At 48.8% G+C, this 16,860-nt stretch overlaps 1 protein-coding gene across 2 annotated transcripts in view; it reads right to left on the bottom strand.

Moving 5' to 3' along the window:
* Wdr62 (WD repeat domain 62) overlaps positions 1–16,021 on the bottom strand; it is a 44,169-nt gene extending 28,148 nt beyond the window's left edge. For both annotated transcript variants that reach the window (XM_029561094.1, XM_029561095.1), the window contains exons 1-9: positions 15,842–16,021; positions 11,641–11,732; positions 10,099–10,161; positions 7,916–7,973; positions 7,540–7,710; positions 6,592–6,729; positions 5,486–5,668; positions 2,627–2,787; positions 444–633 (exon numbers count right to left, since the gene is read on the bottom strand). In XM_029561094.1, the coding sequence (XP_029416954.1) occupies positions 444–633; positions 2,627–2,787; positions 5,486–5,668; positions 6,592–6,729; positions 7,540–7,710; positions 7,916–7,973; positions 10,099–10,161; positions 11,641–11,732; positions 15,842–16,021 (1,236 nt within the window). The remainder of the gene's footprint in view (positions 1–443; positions 634–2,626; positions 2,788–5,485; positions 5,669–6,591; positions 6,730–7,539; positions 7,711–7,915; positions 7,974–10,098; positions 10,162–11,640; positions 11,733–15,841) is intronic.
* Between the last annotated feature and the right edge of the window lie 839 nt (positions 16,022–16,860).

Genomic DNA, 16,860 nt, shown 5'->3' with positions numbered 1-16,860 from the left:
TATTATTTTTATTTTATGTGTATGAGTGTATTGCCTGCATGTATGTGAGTGCACCCGTGTCACACAATGACATGGAGGTCAAAAGAGGGCTTCAGATTCCCCTGGAACTGGAGTTAAGGGCGGTTTGTAGTTGCCATGTGGGTCCTGGGAATCAAATCCGGGTCCTCTGCAAGAGCAGTCAGTGCTCTTAACCGCTGAGCCATCTCTCCAGCCCGAGAATCTTTTTAAATGAAATTGTATGCATATGAGTATTTTGCTTGCATGTAAGTGCACCCATGTCCTGTTGTACCCAAAGAGGACAGAAGAGAGTGTTGAATCCCCTGGAACTAGTTATAGATCCCTGTTAGCTGCCATATGGGTGCTGGGATTTGAATCCGGGTCTTCTGCAAGAATAGCCAGTGGTCTTAACCGCTGAACCGTCTCTCCAACCCTGGGAGTCTTACCTCCACATTCCAGACGAAAGAACTGTGGAAGAGCTCTGACCACATCTTGTTAACTTTGTTGATGTCCTTGACATCCCAGATATAGATGCTGTGGTCCTTGTAAACACAGGACAACCTCTGGTGGATGGGGTCAAAAGTCAGCGCCACTGTATCTGGGTAGACTGCTTCTGCTTTTCTGTGGAAGAGGAAGCTAACAAAGCCATATGGGTCATCAGTACCCATCAATGCCACTGTGAGCCTCAGCCACCTCTGGTGACACAGGCTGTTCCCTGTGTGCCATTTCTCTTGCTCCAACTCCACTTCTGTCTTTTCATTTTTTTGCTTCTACTACAGTCTGTAAACTGAAAGTGTCTGAACTGGCCCAAGAACACACTCTTTTTCATGGTAATGACTACATTTGTTATCTTATTGCTACATTAGACACGAAAAGAGCCTGACTGGTTATAGGAAGCAATGGTGGCACCCACTGTAGGTTAACCTGACTCACCCTGTAGGCTGCACGAGGACCACACACCTGATGGTCATCAATGGTGAGATTATTAGCAGCATCTGCTATCTGGAATTTACACACCAATGGGAAGTTCAAACACAAATTTAAGGGAAAATTGGCCACCACTGGAGCCAGAAAGTAGCAGCCATCACTGGGTGCCAAGTCTCTATAGACACACAGGTTTACAAAATCAAGTATAAAACCAAGACTCTTCTGAAGGCATTTTGAGTTTGACTCTTACTAACATTTCTGTCCCCATTCCATTCAAAGCTCCTGTCCATATCTATCCAGAGGAAAAATGGGCATGTATCTCAGGCCTCCCCTCTTCTGTTCTGTCTCACTAACACCTGATCTAAACCGCCTTGACAAGGGGCTGAGGAGCTGTCGTGGGGTCTGGGGTGTCCCTATAAAGGCTACAGATCACTTAGTACTTGCTGTGAGCCACTGAATTCTCATAACCACCAGGAGAGGCGGGTATTGTTTTACAGATGAGGTTGGGTGAGGCACAGTGACCAGCCTGAGACCACATAGCACACAACAGTGGGTGGAGTAGCTGGGCAGCCTGGCTACTGCACCTGGCCATAGCCTACAGCTAGCTCAGCTGTCCTCTTTCCTTCAAGATCTCTGGTCACCCCTCGAGGGCTTTCTCTTGGAAAAGTTGCTCAGGAGCTAGTAATCTACAAAGCAGCAGCCCTAGGCAGTCAGCCACCCTAGTTATGTACCCACATCCACTCTCCATAAAAGAGACTCACAACAAAAAGGACAAGCCACAGCTTAGCGCTTCCCTCCACAAAGGATATGGCAGTCAAGCGATTCTGCATTCAAGGCCTTATCATGCAACCCCCAGTGTCTGCCCACCAACCTCAGAAGAGGCTCCTCCAACAGTCTCCATCAGCACTCTAGACGATGCCCCCGCCACGCTAGACTCCAGTCCCACAGTCATTTGCTATTCCTGTAACATGCCATACCCTGTGTAGTGTCCTTTTCAAGAATTTATACTTGCTGTTAACTCAGCTGCTTTTTACCAGCCACTCAATAGACACAGTCTGCCCAGCACTCTCCTGAGCCCTGCTTTCTTCACCACAGAGTTAGGCTGTCTGCCATTTCTTCTTTTTCTATTTTTCTTTTCTTGTTCTTTTTTGAGACAGGGTCTCCCTGTACCCCAGCTGGCCTGGAACTTGCTATGTAGACCAGGCTGGCTTTGAACTCATGGAGATCTGCCTGCCGCTGCCTCCCAAATGCTGGGATTAAGGGTGCACCACCACGCCTAGCTTGTCTGCCCTTTCTTTTGCCCACTTTTCAGCAAGCTTCTCACTGCATAGGAGAATTCTGGGCATAGAGATTCTGCTGCCTCCATTCCTGTTTCCAGCCTTGGGCTGGCACTCAGTGGATGCTTAGTAAATGCTAAACTATTGGGGTCCACACGCCCTTGTCACCATGGCTGCTCTGAACACTTCTTTTCAGCACTTCCTGCTGTTTAAAGTTACTGTTTACTCCTCTGACTTCTTCCCCACCTAGGAGGGAGCTCTCCAGCAGAGTGGGACTTTTATGCTCTGTTCACTGCAGTAATGCCCAGGGTTGAGAGCAATCAGTAGTATTTACAGGATGGACAATCAGGTGGATGGGTCTGGAAGCATGGACAGACCCTTGGTCCCCAGCCCCCCCGCCCCCCCCCCCGGGGGCAGCACAGTACCTGGGATCCAGACCCTGTGCTACATCTACTCCAAGGTAGTGCGGCTTGGGCAGGTTGGAGAGGTAGTGCAGGCTGTGGGCCTGGAAGATACGGACTATCCCATCTGTGCATCCGCAGAAGATCAGCTCCTCACTGACAGAGAGGCAGGAAGACAACGAGACCTGTGGGGACAGAGGGGACAGATTAGCTGGTCTTGGGGTTTCATGTGGCTTGGCCCAGAGGCAGGAGACTGACAGACTCAGAGTGTTGGGTCTAAGACACTTGTTTTTATATGCTCAGATTTTTGAAATCAGTATATAGCAATAGTCACCATGGAAGGAGACGGGCCATGAGCTGGGACAGAAATGCCATTACTGTTCACAGAGGAACTTCACCGTGTGTGGAAAATATCTGTTCAGCAGACTGCAACTTTGGGCAGGCCACTTGTAATTGGGCTAAAGTTTAGGCTTAAATTTTATTCCAGTTACTTAAAAACAATTTCATAAAGACTGACATGCCAAAGCAGACTAGAAAAAAAACTCACCATATAGAGGAAAGACTGCTTGTCCTACCAGGACACACAGACAAGGGGGGTCAGAAGAGCCAGATTCTACGCACAGATTAGAGGGATTCTCTAGAGGCCTTAACTTATGAGTCATTTGGTGCTCTGCCAAAAGCTTCCTTGTTTTCTTGTTTGTTTTTTTGAGGTAGGGTTTCATTATGAAGGCACAGCTATCCTAAAACTCACTATAGGTAAGGCTAGTCCTGAACTCACAGAGATCTGCCTGCCCCTATTTCCTGAGTGCTGAGATTAAAGGTATCCATCACCATGCCCAGCCTTGTTTGTGTGTTTTTTGAGACAGGGTTTCACTATGTGGTGCTGGCTGGACTGTAAGTAGTGGTAGTACACAACTGTAATCCCAGCACTAGGGAGACTGCATTCAGAGGATCACTAGTTTGAGGTCAGCCTGGGCTATATAGTGAGACCATGTCTGGAAAAAAAAAAAAAAAAGAGAAACACAGGCTAGGAAGATGGATCAGCAGTTAAGAGAACTTAACTACCCTTGCAGAAGACCCAGGTTTGATTCCCAGCACCCACATGGTAGCTAACAACTGTCCCTAACACCAATTTCAGGGGATCCAATTCCTTCTTCTGCTCTTCACAGGAAGTGCATGCATATGATGTACTTACACACATGCAGGTGAAGCTCTCATACACATAAAAATAAAAGTATTAGAATAGCCAGGCGTGGTGGCACATGCCTTTAATCCCAACACTCAGGAGGGAGAGGCAGGCAGATCTCTGTGAGTTCAAGGCCAGCCTGGTCTACATAGTGAGTTCCAGGACAGCTGGGGCTACAAGGAGACCCTGTCTCAAAAAGACAAAAAAAAAGTATTAAGGCCAGGTGTGGTGGTGCATGCCTTTAATCCTAGCACTTGGAAGGCAGAGGCAGATCTTTGTGAGTTCAAGGCCAGCCTGGTCTACATAGTGAGTTTCAGGACCACTGGGGCTACAGGGAGACCCTGTCTCAAAAAGCCAAAAAGAAAAAAAAAAAGTATTAAAAAAAAAATCAAGGATCTGGAGAGATGGCTCAGCAGTTAAGAACACTGACCACTCTTGAAGAGGACCTGAGTTTGGTTCCCAACACCCACATGGTAGCTAACAACCATCTGTACCTCCAGTTCCAGGGGATACAGTGCCCTCTTCCTGCCTCTGCAGGCACTGCATGACATAGGTACACCTACATACATAAACTTACATTCATACTTTCAGAGGACTTGAGTTCAGTTCCCAGCACTAATATTGGCGGCTCACAAGCATGGGTAATGTCGGCATCAGGGAATCCAGCACCCTCTGCAGGTCTCTGTGAGCACTGCACTCACATGCACAAGCACACACACACATATAAATAACTAATCTTTTTTTTTTTTTTTTTTTTGGTCTTTTTGAGACAGGGTCTCCCTGTAGCCCCAGCTGTCCTGGAACTCACTATGTAGACCAGGCTGGCCTTGAACTCACAGAGATTCGCCTGCCTCTGCCTCCTGAGTGCTGGGTCTGAAGGCGTGCACCACCACGCCCAGCCTAAAACTAATCTTTTTTAAAAATGATGTTTAACTACCTAGAAAACATAGATAAGACTTGGAATTCTTGCATATGTCCTAAACCTTGAAGGCGAGCTCCAGAGGCAGTGACAGAGGCCACTCAGGAAAAGAACAAAAAGCTTGCCTTTTGTCTACTACCAAAAGGCAACTGAGCTTGAGCAGGCTGACAACTTGGACTCAGACTTTCAGGTACTAAAAAAAATAAACCTCTGTAATGTATTGAAGCATTGACATTTAGTCTAAAATTTTACAAATTTGGGCTGAGAGATGGCTAAGCGGTTAAGAACACTGGCTGCTTGCAGAGGACCCAGGTTCAATTCCCAGCACCCACGTGGTAGCTAACAACCATCCATAACTCCAGTTCCAGGGGAATCTAACGTCCTCTTCTGACCTCTGTGGGCACTGCATGACACGGGTGCACTTACAGCATGTAGGCAATACACTTATACACGTAAAATAAAAATAGTATTAAAAATTTTTTTTTGTTGTCGGGTGTGGTGGTACATGCCTTTAATCCCAGCACTGGGGAGGCAGAGGCAGGCAGATCTCTGTGAGTTCGAGGCCAGCCTGGTCTACATAGTGAGTTCAGGTCAGCTGGGACTGCAGGGAGACCCTGACTCAGAAAGACAAAAAAAACAAAAAACAAAACCCAAAACACCTCAACCCCCTTCTCTGTACCACCCCCAAATCACCAGCAGGGGTGCAGCTGAACATCCCCGTCTACACCAGGGAAGAAGAGTTCTCCAAATGCCTGCTGGCAGAGAAGCAGGAGGGTACCTTCAGGTTGATCCACTTTTCCAGCATCCTCTTCTCGTTGAACTGGCAGAGGAGGCCCGAGTAGGACACACAGAAGGTATTGCCTGCCATCCGGCCCCGGCCGCAGGCCACACCACAGAAGATGTTGTTGTGCAGCTCACCCAGGATGCCTGAGCGCCCTACCAGGGGCACTGTGCCTGTCACCTGGAAGCACAGCAGGGCATGTTAGAGACTGTTCCCCACCTAGCGCCCTACAGGGCCACAATAGGCCCTTCATAAATAGCTGAACAGGAGAACTTCTAAAAAAGGAGGAGGGCTGGGGCTGGAGAGATGGCTCAGCAGTTAAGAGCACTGACTGCTCTTGCAGAGGACCCGGGTTCAATTCCCAGGACCCATATGGCGGCTATGAACTGTCCTTAATTCCAGTTCCAGGGGAATCCGAAGCCCTCTTCTGACCTCCGCAGCATTGCACGACACGGGTGTACTCACATACATGCAGGCAATACACTCATACACATAAAATAAAAATAATAAATATTTAAAAAAAAAAAAAGGAGGGCTGAAGAAATGGCTCAGTGGTTCAGAGAACCGGCTGTTCTTGCAGAGGACTCAGGTTCAGTTCCCAGCACCCACATGGTAGCTAACCACCATCTGTAATTTCAGTTCCAGGGGATCCAATGCCCTCTTCTGATCTTCGATGACACTGCATGCATATGGTATACTTAAAATATAGGCAGGAGGCCGGGCGTGGTGGTGCACGCCTTTAATCCCAGCACTTGGGGGGCAAAGGCAGGAGGATCTCTGTGAGTTCCAGGCCAGCCTGGTCTACATAGTGAGTTCCAGAACAGCTGGGGCTACAGGGAGACCCTGTCTCAAAAAGACCAAAAAAAAAAAAAAAGGAGAAGGAAGAACAGAAGCCATGCTTCTGGGCAGAAGGGCTGGGAGGCAGCGGTCTAGTAGTGAGCTCTGGCCTAGGAGCAGCGTTCAGCTTATCTGTTAGCACCTGGACACCTGAGAAGCTGGAGGAGCTCTGAGACCTCTGCCTCCAAGTCCAAGGTAGACATGGAACCCATGGTACTGTTGACAGTGACTCTCCAGGCCTGGATGGAACAGGGATAGAAACTCACCTTTGCTTCTGTGGAGACTTCCAAGAACCAAAACCTCACATGCCGATTCCCAACGGTGACAAAATACCTGCTGTCTTCAGAGAAGGCGAGGGCAATGACTCTGCACGACACCTTGTTGGAGGCCACCACGATGTCTTTCTGTAAGAATCAATGCAGAGCAGATTGCAGCAGTGCCCACCCCATCACTGTACCTTGGTCTCCCTGCTCTGCCATTTTTCTGGGACCCTGTAGTGGATGAATCTCTGAGGAAACCTGTGTGTGACTCTGGTCATTCCTAATCACCAGAAGAGCTTCCCAGATGGCAGTAAATTTCAGAGCTCTCAAGGGTCCAAGCACTGCAGCCACACACAGTGTTGGGGACAGTCACAGCTGGTAAGGACAACATAATCTGTGGCTACCATACATAGGGCTCTTCTCTGCTGGGCACTGCTCCTCGCCCCTCTCAGGAGGGAGGTCTCCTCCACCCCGCCAGACTGTGCTCAAGGTCACATTGTAGGTTAGGGGCAGAACCAGAACGTCAATCCCTTCCCCAGCTGTGCTGAAGCCCAGCCTTCCAGTGTACATCAACTTGCTGAAGTTCACAACTCAATGAGGTATACTATCATAGCCACTTTAGAGTTGAAACAGGGGAAGGCATTTGTCCAAGGTCACAGCTGGTCAACATAAGCATTAATACTTCTGCCATAGACCCTAAAACAATGTGCTTTGCTTCCCATCCCTTCCCCTCCTGAAACAAAGACATGATGGCCAGAACCCCACCTTGCTAAGAGGTGACCTCAGGAAGATAAGTCTTACAGCAAGTGTGGTACAACAGAAGGCAGGAAGGTGCTTAATAACCATCTGCACTCAATAAGCACTTTACTGAGCTATCTTTGTAGCTCTGCCAGTACCTGAGACTCAGGATGCCTGGCAACTAGCTGCCTGCCCATATACCCACTCGGCTCTCACCTTCCAGTCCCAGACATTGAGGACCATGTCGTGTTGGTAGCCCATGGACACGATGTGCTTCATGTTGGGTGAGAAGGCCACACAGGCCACGCCATATTTGTGGCCCAGCATCTCTGCCATCTGAGTTTTCTCCTCCACGTCCCAGATGCGCACGGCTGGCCTGTGCCCATTCTGGGGAGAGTGAGGCCATTACTGCAGATGAGCTCTGTACGAGGCATGGCTAGAGGGGCCGTTTAAGCTGAAGTTGACATTGCTACAACTTGTTCCCAAAAGCCACCTCCCCGATTTGCCACAAGCAATTTAGGGATTCTCCAGTCTGCTGGCAGCAGAGGGAATGGCTCCAAACCCCTCCCCATCTGCTCAGTCCAAGACTTACCTCCCCTGTTACTATGTACTTCCCATCTGGGGAGAAGGCTAGCGCACTCAGAGACTTCCTGGCGACAAGAGAGGGAGTCAGTCACTGGTCGCACTGAGGGTGACTATGCTCCCAGCATTCTGGACACTCGTAGTTCCCAAAGCTGGGGAGAGGCCAGGAGAAACGAGTGCCAGCAGCTCCCCTACCCAGTGTAGCCTGTGTGCTTAGCACTGCACTCAGGGAGACGGAGAGAAAACAGAGGCTTCTTCTTCCCTAAGCACCAAAGCTAAATACTATAGACCCAATATGGGGACACTGCTTTCTTCCTCCAGTGCAGGGTGGGCTCCCAAAGATCCCACCTACCTGTAATGCAAACCTGAAACAGATAAAACTCATAAAGAAACTCATAAAGACCTGGCCTAACTAAAGTGGTGCTGATGGGAGGACCCTACAGGCATGGCACAGAGATGACCTATAGTGAGTGAACCACGGCTGAGCCCTCAAGCTGTTCTAGAAATCCTAACCACTGGAATGCTTCTGAGAGAGAGAGAGAGAGAGAGAGAGAGAGAGAGAGAGAGAGAGAGAGAGAGAGAGAGAGAACACACATGCATGTGGAGGTCAGAGGTCAATCTTGAGTGTCATTCCTCAGGAGCTGTCTACATTGTTTTCTTATTTTTCCAAATATCTATTTGTATGAGTGCTTTGCTTGTGTATATGTAAGTGCGCCTGAATCATGCAACGCCTGAGGAGACCAGAAGAGGGTATCAGATCCTCTGGAACTGGAGTTATGGATGGTTGTTAGCTGCCATGTGGGTGCTGGGTACTGAACCTGGTCCTCTGCAAGAGCAGTTAGTACTTCACTTTGTTTTTGAGACAAGGTGTCTCACTGGGACCAGGGGCTCATCAATTGGACTGAGCTGGCTGGTCAGTGAGCCCCAGGAATCTGCCTATCTCTGCCTTCCTAACGCTGGGATTATGAGCACGTTACTACACATGGCTTCTGACATGGGTTTGGGGATTGAAGTCAGGTCCTCATGCTTGTCCAGCAAGCACTCTGCAGACTGAGCTGTCTTCCCATCTTCCCAGCCTTCCTCTCTGATCTTTTTTTTTTTTAAGAGACAGGGTCTTACTATGTAGCTATGGTGGCTGGCCTGGAACTTTCTATATAGACCAGGCTACCTTTGAGCTTTGAGTTCATAGAGATCTACCTATCTATAACTCCAGAGTTCTGGGATTAAAGGCATGCACCACCATGCCTAGTCTGTCCCTCTGATACTCTTAACTAGCCTGAACAAGGACTGAATGACCAGGCTAGTTGGCTTCTCTTTTGGAAGCAAGATTCACCATACCTAGATTGTATAACTTTTTCTCTCCTCCCTCTTCCCCGTTTCAATCCATTTTTACGGGGGTTTGTCTTATTTTGGTTTTAGTATTATTTCTTAGACAATGTCTCTGTTATGTAGCCTAGGCTAGCCTTACCTCACAATCTTCCTGTTTCAGCACCCCAAAATTCTGGGATTACAGGCTTATGTGCCACCCACCTGGCACCTAAGTGAGTCTGACAACCTCACAGATGACTTACCATCACCACTAGCCTGTGAATGCCCTCCAGTGGCTTCTCTGTGCACTCAGTATGACAGCCAACTCCCCCCGCCCCGCCCCCCGCAGCTCTTAAGAAGCCCAGGTGAATTGGCTTCTTCCTGTTTCAGATCCCTATTTCCTGCCTGCTCTTCTATAGCCAGCACTTGGGCCCACCACTGCTCTACAGGCTCCCGGCTTCTTCATCTTAGCTCTTGCCAGTGTTCCCTCACACAGGTACCTGCCACTTCCTTTAGGTCTCAAATTCAATCGGGAGGGCCATCCTTGAGTCTTCAGATATGGCTTTCTTCATTCTCTGCCCTAAACCTCCCACCCTCGGCAATCATTTCCTCCATGACATGGATCATAAGCAGCAAGTAATATGTTGATGGGTTTACACTCTGTCTCCCACACTGGGCTACTGGCTGGACAGAGTAGATTCTTGTTTTCTTTCTGCTTGTGCTGTCAGTGCCTAGAAACAGTGCCTAGCACCAGTACCCAGTACCTGGTGAATGTGGCTAACTGAGTAAGTTACATGCTCATGACTACCTCCAGGCTCTGTGGGAGAGGTGGTTTATCCCAACACCCTGGTCCTCCAGTTCCACCCATGCCCAGGCCCAGCCTACCTGGCAGTATTAAAGATATGCTGCTGCTTGTTCTCCTTGGGGTTCAAAATCACCACCACACAGCTGGGAAGAAAGAGGAAAAATGTGTCTAAATTGGAGGGATTGGGGGAGCACTGGCTCTAAGGATTCTCTCACAAAAGAAAAACCTACATGTCAATAAGGCTCTCTCTCTAGATTTGTTTCTGTTTTTTTGAGTTGAGACAAAGTCTCACTACATGGCCTAGGCTGGCCTTAAACCAAGTTCCTGCCTCAGGCTCCGGAGCATTAGGATGACTGGCTGGGGATAGAACCTAGGACCTTGAACATGCTAGGAAAACACTCTACCACTGAGCTACACGCCCAGTCCTTTCTGGTCTCCTCTTACTCCAGATATTCATACTAAGAATTCTTGAGCACTAGACATTATTAGTATATTCTTTTTTAAAAAAATATTTTATTATTATTATTAATTTTTTTTTGGTCTTTTTGAGACAGGGTCTCCCTGTAGCCCCAGCTGTCCTGGAACTCACTATGTAGACCAGGCTGGCCTTGAACTCACAGAGATCCACCTGCCTCTGCCTCCCGAGTGCTGGGACTAAAGGCGTGCGCCACCACACCCCGCTATTTTATTATTTATATTTTATGTGTATGTGTGTATTGCCTGCATGTAGGTAAGTACACCCATGTTGTACGATGCCCGGACAGAAGAGGCTGTTGGATCCCCTGGAACTGGAGTTATGGACAGTTGTTAACTGCCATGTGGGTGCTGGGATTCGAACCTGGGTCTTCTGTAAGAACAGCCAGTGTTCTTAACCGCTGAGCCATCTCTCTAGCCCCCAGTATATTCTTAAATAGAAACCTTCCTTCATGGGAACTAGTCTGTCAGGCCCTAGGCTAATAAAGACTTTATAGCCATAATCTCCTTATATCCTCCCAACTGCCAATTAAGGTCTAGACTCTTTGGGTCTGTTATAGAGGACTGAAGCCCAGAGAAGGGAAGTCTTCTGCACAGGGGACCCAGCAGGTCAGTAAGGTTGTGGGGATATGAATCCATTCCTGTTGGATTTAAGAACCCCGGACTGTTTTCCAATTTGCTCCTGTGGGTCTACCCTGCCCTATCTAGCTGGGGTGGCTCCTTTCACTGTCTAAACAATGCCAGGCTTGAACAGTATTTCTGGACTAAACTGGATCTCCCTCAGTCAGTCTTCTTAACTATCCAAAGGGAGTTTATTACTCGATAGAAGCAGAGGCTTTGAGAAGGGCATATGTATTGGAGCTGGACATGAGTCCAGATTGCCTGACCAGTGTGGGTTTCAACATGTTTCTTATAATTACTGCCACCTTACATCTGCAGTCATGATAAAAGGTTCAAAGCACCCACTTCTTGCTAGGTACTGTTCTAGACATCAATGGGCCTGTGGAGTCCTGTCCATAGCCCTCAACGGCAGCAGCATCACCTACATTCTAGAAACTGGAAAGTCAAGGCCCGGCAAGCTGCATCCACGACTTCAGCTCCAAATTCCTAAGCAGTGATCACATGCCCAGGCCTACCCATGTGCTTACCCTGCTAGATAGGCCACGTGGCCTGTACCAGGGTCACAGGTTAGCCCACTACTGTTCTGAGATGTGATGCCAAGTACCTTCTCAAGGGTCACCTGCAAAGAAAAGGCCTGTCAGATGCACAGGGCACAGCTACTTCAGCCACAGGGGCAATTCCTGCAGCATTCCACACACACATCTGAGCTCTGTGGTCACCCTGTCCACAGCAGCTAGCACATGTCTTTTGCAGCATTCCGTTGACAAACACGCTTAAATAAGTTGGTAAAGGAATGTGAAAGGAACACGTGGCAGCAGGGAGAAGGCCTTTGAGTGAGTGTCTAAGTACCTGCCAGGATGAAAGATTTAAGTCCTTATGATCCTCTAGGTGCTACAATTGCCTTCATTTACAGATAAGACACAAGATCCTGATGCGGGGAATGGCAAGGCTGGAATGCAAACCGAGGCACTGGTTTGTGCCAGCACTTCAGGCCACATAAGGTAGATACAGCAATAAGCAAAACAGACACTATTCCCTCATCAAAGTCAGGAGTAAAGAAACAAGACAACAGTCACATTTCAAAGTTCTAACAGGTTAGATATACAGCTCAATGGTAGAGAACTTGCTAAGCATTCATAAGGTCTTGGGTTTGAGCCTCAGTGCTGCCAAAAGATTTATTTATTTAATAGGGTCTCCCTAGGTAGCCCTGGCTGGCCTGGTTCTCTCTAAGTAGACCATACTGGCCTTGAACTCATAGAGATCCACCTGCCTCTGCCTCACAAGTGCTGGGATTAAAGGTATGTGCCACCGTACTAGTTGCTTAAATAAATAAAAAGTGCAGATGAGCAGAACTGGGGTATTCACATTTTAAATATACTAGTTTTCTAATTACTACAGCATTAAGCCATCCTCAAGCCAAGTCACTGACCTCAGACTTGAAAAGCACACATAGGACTATAATAGCAGTCACTACCATCATCATCCTCAGCATCCTCATCCTCTATCTGGAAGAGCCCAGGAGGGTTACCCATCCAGGACACAGTGATGCTAGGATTCTGGCAGGGACAACCAAGCAATGGCACTCATGTTGTTTTAGATATTCAATTTTTTCAGTGTGATTTACAGCAGAACTGGTCATCTTTTAGATTAGGTCTTTGCACATGCCAGACAGTCTCTGCGATGCACTGCCAAATGACAAAAAACAAAACAAAACAAAACCCACGTTACTCCAATTATTACTCCAATAACAGTTCTCAACTAACGCTGAGTACCTACGGTATTCTAGGTATTGTTCTGAAGGCTTAAGCTATGTGAACTCAGAATCCTCATAAATACCCTATGAGGAGGCTGGTAAGGCAGCACATACCTGTAATTCCAGCACTTAGGAAGCAGGAGGATTCCAAGTTTGAGGCCAGCCTGGGCTACATAAGACCTTGTCTCAAAAAGCAAATCAAGAGGGTTGGAGAAATGGCACGGCAGTTAAAAGCACTGGCTGCTCTTGTAGAGGACCCAAGTTTAGTTCCTAGCACCAACATGATGGTTAACAACTGTCTATAACTCCAGTTCCAAGGGATCTGACCTCCTCTTCTGACCTCCAAGGTCACTGCACAACACAGGTGCACTTACACACATGCAGGCAATACACTCATACACATAAAATGATAAAGTAAGCCAGGTGTGACACATACAATAATAAAGTCAGACATGGTGGCACATGCCTCTGATCCCAGCACTTGGGAGGCAGAGGCAGGCAGATCTCTGTGAGTTCCAGGTCAGCTGGGGCTACAGAGAGAACCTATCTCAAAAAGACAAGACAAAAACAAAAACAGAAACACAGAGGCAGGCGGATCTCTGTGAGTTCAAGGCCAGTCTGGTCTACATAGTGCGTTTCAGGACAGCTGGGGCTACAGGGAGACCCGTCTCAAAAAGACCAAAAAAAAAAAAAAAATCAAATCAAAATATAAAACTCAATATGCTACAAGAGATCCTACCATCACTATTTTTTTTTAACAGATAGAGAAACTAAGGCACAGGAAAGGCCTAACTTGCTACAAAAAATAGAATTCATATTTAAGCTCAGATAGTCTGAGTCCAAGGGTGTGTTTTGCACCACCATGCTATACTGCCTCTCTGAATCTGCTACTGCTATTCTCTTCTACACACAGTTTAAGAACTCACAAGGCACTTTCAGGAACATACAAGGACTGTGGGAGAGAGTTAAAGTGGGTCTTTTAGCCTGGGATTCAAGAATACCTTTCTGGGCAGGAATAGTCAAGCTGAGACTTGAAAGATGGGGAGCCAGCCAGGAAAAATACAGGAAACCACCTTGGCAGAAGACTCATCAAACACAGAGCCCAGAGGCAGAAAAAGAAGTTGGAACTTGAGGAAAACAGACAGCAGAACAGTATGACTGAACCTTGGTGAGAGGCAGGACATGAAAGGTCACTTGCCTAGAACTCAGCTGTGTGTGTGTGGCAGGGGGAATATAATCTGAGACATCAAAAGCCTACCATGGATGAAAAAGATCCACCAACAGCTGCCACGAACCCATCCCCTTTATCAAGACTCTGTGCTAAGAAGAGTCTGTGCTAAGAAGAGTCCAGTCACAATTTTGTCTCCCTTTAACCCCATGGTAGGGTTGTCATCTCCATTTTATAATGATTTTTGTGGGGGGCTGGAGAGATGGCTCAGTGGTTAAGAGCACTGACTGCAGTGGACCTGGGTTCAGCTCCCAGCACACATATGGCAGCTAATGACCGTCCTAACTCCAGTTCCAGGGGATGTGACACCCTCTTCTGACCTCCTCAGGCACTGCATGATACAGGTCCAATTACATACATGCAGGCAATATACATAAAATAAAAAACAGTAGGTAAAATTTTTTGGTGGGGTCTTTTTGAGACAGGGTCTCCCTGTAGTCCCAACTGGCCTGGAACTCACTATGTAGACGGGCGGGCCCTCGACCCCACAGAGACCCCCCTGCCTCTGCCTCCCAAGTGCTGGGATTAAAGGTGTGTGCCCGGCCAAATCTTTAATTTTAAAAAATATTTTACTGGCCAGGCGTGGTGGCACATGCCTTTAATCCCAGCACTCGGGAGGCAGAGGCAGGTGGATCTCTGTGAGTTCAAGGCCAGCCTGGTCTACATAGTGAGTTCCAGGACAGCTGGGGCTACAGGGAGACCCTGTCTCAAAAAGACAAATAAATAAATAAATAAGATTTTTGTGTTTAGGCAATGAGAAAACAATTTTTCGAACTGTTACTTTGGAGCCAGGGAGATGGCTCAGTGGGTTGCACTTGCAACCAAAGTTGACAGTTGAGTCCTGAAACCTACACATTGGAAGGAGGAAGCATCTGACTCTGACAAGTTGTCTTCTTACATCTACACACGCATCGAAGTATCTGCCCCCAATAAACAAATTAATGTAATATAAAAATTGTTCTGCCAATGACATTCCTTCTAAAGCAACTTCCGTGTCTCAGAATTTATGGAGCTATTCTGTATGCCCTCCTTCCCAGGGAGTGCTGCTGAGATTTTACAAATAATTACTCTCAGTCTCCAAAGTTTTGATCAGTTTAACTATAAGAGTAAAAATCCCCTCTAGTGAAGGAAAAGGAAAGAGAAAGCAGGCTAAGGAGAGTAAAGTGAATGCGGTGCAGCAAGTAAGAAGGACCCAATGCGGGTGGAGCCAACAGAATTGGGGCCCTAGAATACCGGGGTGGGGGGTGGTGGGGTGGTGAGGGGTGGCAAGCGCCAACACACCATCCCTCTGCCTACAGGGTATGGTCCCCAACCCTATTAATAAAAAAATAACAAAAGCTAGGCGTGGTGGCGCAAGCCTTTAGTCCCAGCACTAGGGAGGCGGGGGCAGAGGCAGACGAATCTCTACGACATCAAGGCCAGTGTGGTCTACATAGCAAGTTCCAGGCCGGCTGGGACTATAGGGAGACCCTGTGTCAAAAACAACACCCAACACACAAAAACCAACAAGACTGGAACGAAGTGGAGCAACATCTGAAAGTTACTGAATGGTTCTGAAAGTGAGACTAAACCAAGATGTTTTCAGCATCCAACAGAGAAACCGGCAGGGGGAACAGAGTAAAGGGAGATGGGCGTGACGAAGAACCTGGGCGTGGCCAAGATCGCGGGGCGGGGGCAAGGATGCGGGGCGGGGCGGGGCTGGCCCGAGCAGCCCGGGGGTGGGTAAACAGGGCCAGCCACCTCTCACCCGGTTCTGCACCGTGTCCTCGGGCGCCGCGGCGAGTCGCGTCCGCCGCCGGAGGCAGACCGGTGGGGCAGGAGGCGGCGAGGACTGGTTTCTCCGCGCCGGAACTCCCGCCATGACAGAAAACAGCTTCTCGGCCGTATCATTCCGCGCGTAGCCTCCGGCCGCTAAGGCCGCCATCATACTGTCAAGGACCCGCGACCGTTACGCTTCTCAACAGTAGCTACCGGAGACCTACTCGAACAGCGAATGGCCGCGGGAAAGCCGGCGCCACAGCCCATTGGACGCGGCCAGCCGCCCGTCTGGCCAATCTCTGGGCTGCCGGGCGGGCGCACTGGCCAATGGGAGCGAGGAGGCGGGGCGAGGGTGGGTGGAGCCACAGAGGGCCAACTAGATGCTCGCAAAGCTTTGCAGACCGACTTCAGCTGACAGACCGGTTCTAACTGGTATGAGCCTAAGGCCTGAGCTTTCTGCTGCCTCCCGGGACAACTCTTCAGTCCCTGGTAGTGTCCCGGATGTAGGCGTAGGGCGGAAGAGTGGACTCTGCGCAGGCTCAGAAACGCCAGGACCCACAGTCCCCCCCTCTCTAACGTGGAGAGGGTTATGAGGGTGGGCACAGTTGTAGGCCCTCCTCGGTCACGTGGCAAGGGCGGGGGTGTAAGCAGGGGGGGTCCTAGGCGTTCCCTGTCATGTGATGAGAGCCCGTTTCCCCCCACCCCCGCCCCTCAGGGATCATGTGATCAAAACCCCTCTGGGCGGGTTTTGGCTGTGCCTGGCAAGGGCTAAGCTGACTTGGCAGTACTCAGCGGGGGCTGGACAACCATTCCCAAGTACTGCAAGGCTCCGAACTGCTCCAGCACTGCCGGCAGACTGGGCTCTGACAACCGTCCAGTGAGCTTCTACAAGTGAGCGCACGTGCAGGGCGGGGCTTGAAGGCGGGTCTCAGGGAAGGGCGGGGTCAAAGGATGAAGTATGCTTAGTGGGCTGGGAGTTTTGGTCCAGCTGGAAAGTCCTAGGAAGTA

Source organism: Nannospalax galili, unplaced genomic scaffold, assembly GCF_000622305.1.
Source record: "Nannospalax galili isolate Female #2095 unplaced genomic scaffold, S.galili_v1.0 scaffold833, whole genome shotgun sequence".
Classification (NCBI taxonomy): Eukaryota; Metazoa; Chordata; class Mammalia; order Rodentia; family Spalacidae; genus Nannospalax; species Nannospalax galili.
This window is presented reverse-complemented; position numbering and strand designations above follow the sequence as displayed.